Source organism: Urtica dioica, chromosome 4, assembly GCF_054948205.1.
Source record: "Urtica dioica subsp. dioica isolate 48M chromosome 4, U.dioica_male_clone48M_v1_H2, whole genome shotgun sequence".
Classification (NCBI taxonomy): domain Eukaryota; kingdom Viridiplantae; phylum Streptophyta; class Magnoliopsida; order Rosales; family Urticaceae; genus Urtica; species Urtica dioica.
Window position 1 is genome coordinate 15,446,815 of NC_142759.1, and position 4,199 is coordinate 15,451,013.

The 4,199-nt window shown below is 34.8% G+C and overlaps 1 protein-coding gene across 1 annotated transcript; it reads left to right on the forward strand.

Moving 5' to 3' along the window:
• Nucleotides 1–3,402: 3,402 nt before the first annotated feature.
• LOC149400785 (lachrymatory-factor synthase-like) lies at nt 3,403–4,199 on the forward strand. The gene has a single exon (XM_089612909.1). The coding sequence runs from the start codon at nt 3,477–3,479 to the stop codon at nt 4,005–4,007; it is 531 nt and encodes a 176-aa protein (XP_089469035.1). The 5' UTR covers nt 3,403–3,476; the 3' UTR covers nt 4,008–4,199.

Sequence of the window (4,199 nt, forward strand, 5' to 3'; positions counted from 1 at the left end):
AGTAAGCATATTGACACCAAATATCTAGCCACAAGAGAACGTGTTAAAGATGATAAAGTAGTCATCCAACACATTAGCACCGAGTTGATGATTGTCGATCCTTTGACTAAAGGCATGCCACCAAAGAAATTTAAGGATCATGTGGAAAGCATGGAACTTGGTTCCATGATGTAATTTTCCATTGTACGCTACATTTCTATTTATGAAACTCGTATTCAGTTCGATATTTCTTATATGGTTTGTGCACATATACATTTTTCATTATTGATTTGAGAAATATTTTCTTATGTTTGGACCTAGAATAAACATATGGTTTATTCATTATGTTTGATGGGGTTTTATTGGAAAAATAATATATGTGATACACGGAAGATAATACTCATTTAAAGATGACCTATCACCATGATCCATACATAATTTTCTTGTGACATATATTGCACTTTTATAGACCAAGTGGGAGAATGTAGGATTTCATAACGTATATTGGATATCTAATATATTAAGCAACGTATATTGGATATCTAATATATTAAGCAAATAAAATTTATGACAAATCTCATATTTATGGTCCATTAAATCCCATAATCTCAGCCACAAATTAATGCCGGTAATAGCTCTCATTTCCGTTTCTCTTTGGAAAAAGAATGGATATAAATTGAGAGAGTGAGTTTTGGTCCCTATGCCAATAATCTCATAGATAAAACATACACCATCTAGTTCGAGATTATCAAGGTTTAGAAGAGCAAGATTCCATTCGTGTATTCATTGGGACATCACTGTCGTCGTTCTGAGTCGCCGTTAAAGCTCCGACGATATTCCGATAACAATGGCCGGAGGTAAACGCTTGATCCTTTTTGTTTCCATTTTTGGGTTCATGTTTCTAATCATATATGTTCGGATTAGAGACTATCAAATCTAACATCCAACCGTTTTAAATGATCACAATGTTAACATATAATAGACTTTGTTGTCGGATACAGTAACAGTAATCCAGAGACTTTGTTAACATATATCAATAGCTTCCATTGATCAAACAGTCCGAATGAAACCATTCCGTTTATTAGAGCCGAAAAATCATTTTTTTTTACAAAATTAAGAATATCAGATTCTTGTAAAAAAAACATTTATATGTATAAAATTTTTTGTATGAAGTAACCATTGCCCATGAACTTGACGGTGACGGTGCTGGGGATGAGCTTCGGGAGCGGCGAGCCGCGGAAACGGACCGAATCCATCCTGGCCGAGGCAGAGAGCGGAGTAAGAGATGCGATACAGCGGTTTGACGGAGTCTCCGGCACGGTGCGCTTTCTAGTGATTTTGCGGAGATAGACAACGAAGAAGAGGATAAGAGGAACTCGGTGTGAGAGATTCAATCGAAAAAGGGGAAATAAATGGTATTTTCGAGTTTTTTTAAATTTTGGGCTACTTTGCCTCAACTTTGAAAAGTTGGGCTATTCTGCCAAATTCAAACTTAAAAATGACTAAATAGCCGCATCGCCCAAATATATATATATATATATATATATATATATATATATATATATATTTAAACGATCAATATTTGAAAAAGCACAATAATTTTGTTGGGCATGAGATCTCCAAAATATCAGATGATCTAACAATCAAGATTAAATAAAGGGTCGATTATGTATACAGTCGTATTTACAGTTTTATATTGCTATATAATCAATGTTCCATAAATTTTAGGTAAATATCCACGTCTATGTATTTACGCACGTAAATTAAATACTCAACCATTTTATTTCAATGAAAAAGCAAACCAAAAATGTCACGTCATATTTGTGTAATTATAACCCACCTTACTATATATATTATAACCCACCTTATTATATGCTTACCACTCCGGAACATACAGAATTTCTTAGCAAATTTTTCAAACGGAAGGATTCAAATAGTAATTATAACCCACCTTACTATATGCTTACCAATAATATAGATATATATATAGAGAAATTGTCCAATTTGCCACCAATTTGATAACATTTTCCCACTTTCCACCAAAATACTAATTTGGCTCAAAATGCAAAAATAGATGTCAACAATGTTGACATCTATTTTTGCTCTTCACTATTAGATGTCAACATTGTTGACATATCGATCGGTGGTATTTTGGGCCCAATTAGTCTTTTGGTGGAAAGTGAGAAAATGTTATGAAATTGGTGGTAAATGGGACAATTTCTCATATATATATATATATATATATATATATATATATATATATATATATATATAAGCGCAAGTTGCACTATCGGCCAAGATTACATAGTAGGTGACACTATTGGCCAAGATTACATATTTATTAGAATAAATCCTAAGGGGGCATGCATTTCTGCATCCCATGGGGGTTTGAACCCATGACCTCTCCGTCGAGGTGTGTGTGGGATTACCGCTAGACCAAGCTAGCTACCACTCTTTATATATATATATATATATATATATATATATATATATATATATATATATATATATGTATATATATATGTATTGTATATATAATAAAAAGAAAAATAAATAAATGCGAGCTGTCGCTCTCAATTTACCATATGAATTTGAAAGAATCGATCGAATCAGTACTACTATAAATTTTACTTATGTGTGGTGTGTCAAGTCCGAAATTAAAAGTACTACAAATATATATATATATATATATATCATGGGTAAGCATATAGTAAGGTATATATAATAAAAAGAAAAATAAATAAATGCGAGCTGTCGCTCTCAATTTGCTCTCAATTTACCATATGGATTTGAAAGAATCGATCGAATCAGTACTACTATAAATTTTACTTATGTGTGGTGTGTCAAGTCCGAAATTAAAAGTTATATTGAGCCATACAATAGCTGAGGATGGACAGAGTCGTGGTAGGCGGAGCTTAGGATAAATATTGTACACACACGTGATACAACCAATGATCCACAAATTGGTCGGAGCATAAAATTAAATTTTCCTGAGTTTTTATAACCCATAGCAACTCGATTGTGTTTCATTCATATTGGACAAATCCATGGTAAGTATGAATTCCGAAACAAGTTAATATTTTGATTACATATAGTATAATTTCTGGATATATTTAATTTACGATAGAAGCTTATTATATTTATTTGCCACACTGCATGCAGTTTTCTAAGATCATAATTAATTTACAATAAAGTTAATTTTTGGTAGTAACAAACTGAAAATATAATAAATTTAGAAACACATTTATTGAGCTGAAATTCTTTTAAACATGTAGATGTGGTACAAAAGGCCTCCGCAACCACACAATATATTTACGAAAAAATAAATTGATAAGAAGAAGATTTTAACATATACAACAGATTTGTTGTGGTGTACAATGTTCCAGGAATATCTAGCTATAAATATACTAGAATAACATGTAACCTTAAAAAAAAAAAACGATAATTTGTTTCCTTTTGTTCACTTCAATCTTCCTAAGCTTACACATAACAGAATAATGGAGGTCACAAAGGGAAATAAGAAGAAATGGGAAGGCAAGGCTAGGGCTGACCTAAAGTCCGTGGAGCCACGTCACGTGTGGCCTCTGTTGGAAGACTTTTTTGGGCTCGACAAGTGGTTCCCAACTCTCTCGGTTTGCCTGCCCGTCGAGGGCGAGCCGGGGCGGCCCGGATCGGTCCGTTTCTGTGCCGGGTTCAAGACTCCCGTGGACGAAAAGATGAAAACGTCCTCGTCCACTACGGTCAACTGGACGAAGCAGAAGCTATTGTCCATCGACCCGGCGGAGATGGTTTTCACGTACGCGATCGTGGACGGGAACGTAGGGTTCGATGCCTACGTGGCCACGTGGAGAGTGGTGGGATCCAAAGACGGGTGCGCAATCGAGTGGTGCTATGAGGTTGACCCTGTCCAAGGTTGGGAGTCTCGAGACTTGGACGAGTTCGTTCGGGTCGGGTTGAGTGGCATGGCCGCCAAGATGGAACTCGCTCTCCGGGACTATTTCGAGGTCACCCGAGAATTCGCAAATTAATTAAGTGAAAATCAATTATGATCATAAGTGTGTGGTGAATTTGAAACCCTATGTTGTGTTGTAGTACAATAAGTATGAAAGTGGCGTGGTTATGTTGTAAGTTAAGTAATTAGGTATGTACGGCTATTTAATGTTGTAAAGTGTGAGATGATTGATTGATTATTATCAAGAACAAGTATGTTATTGGTTTAA

Excerpts from the sequence above, each read along its gene's own strand:
- LOC149400785 (XM_089612909.1), top strand. The coding sequence starts at position 3,477 with ATGGAGGTCACAAAGGGAAATAAGAAGAAATGGGAAGGCAAGGCTAGG.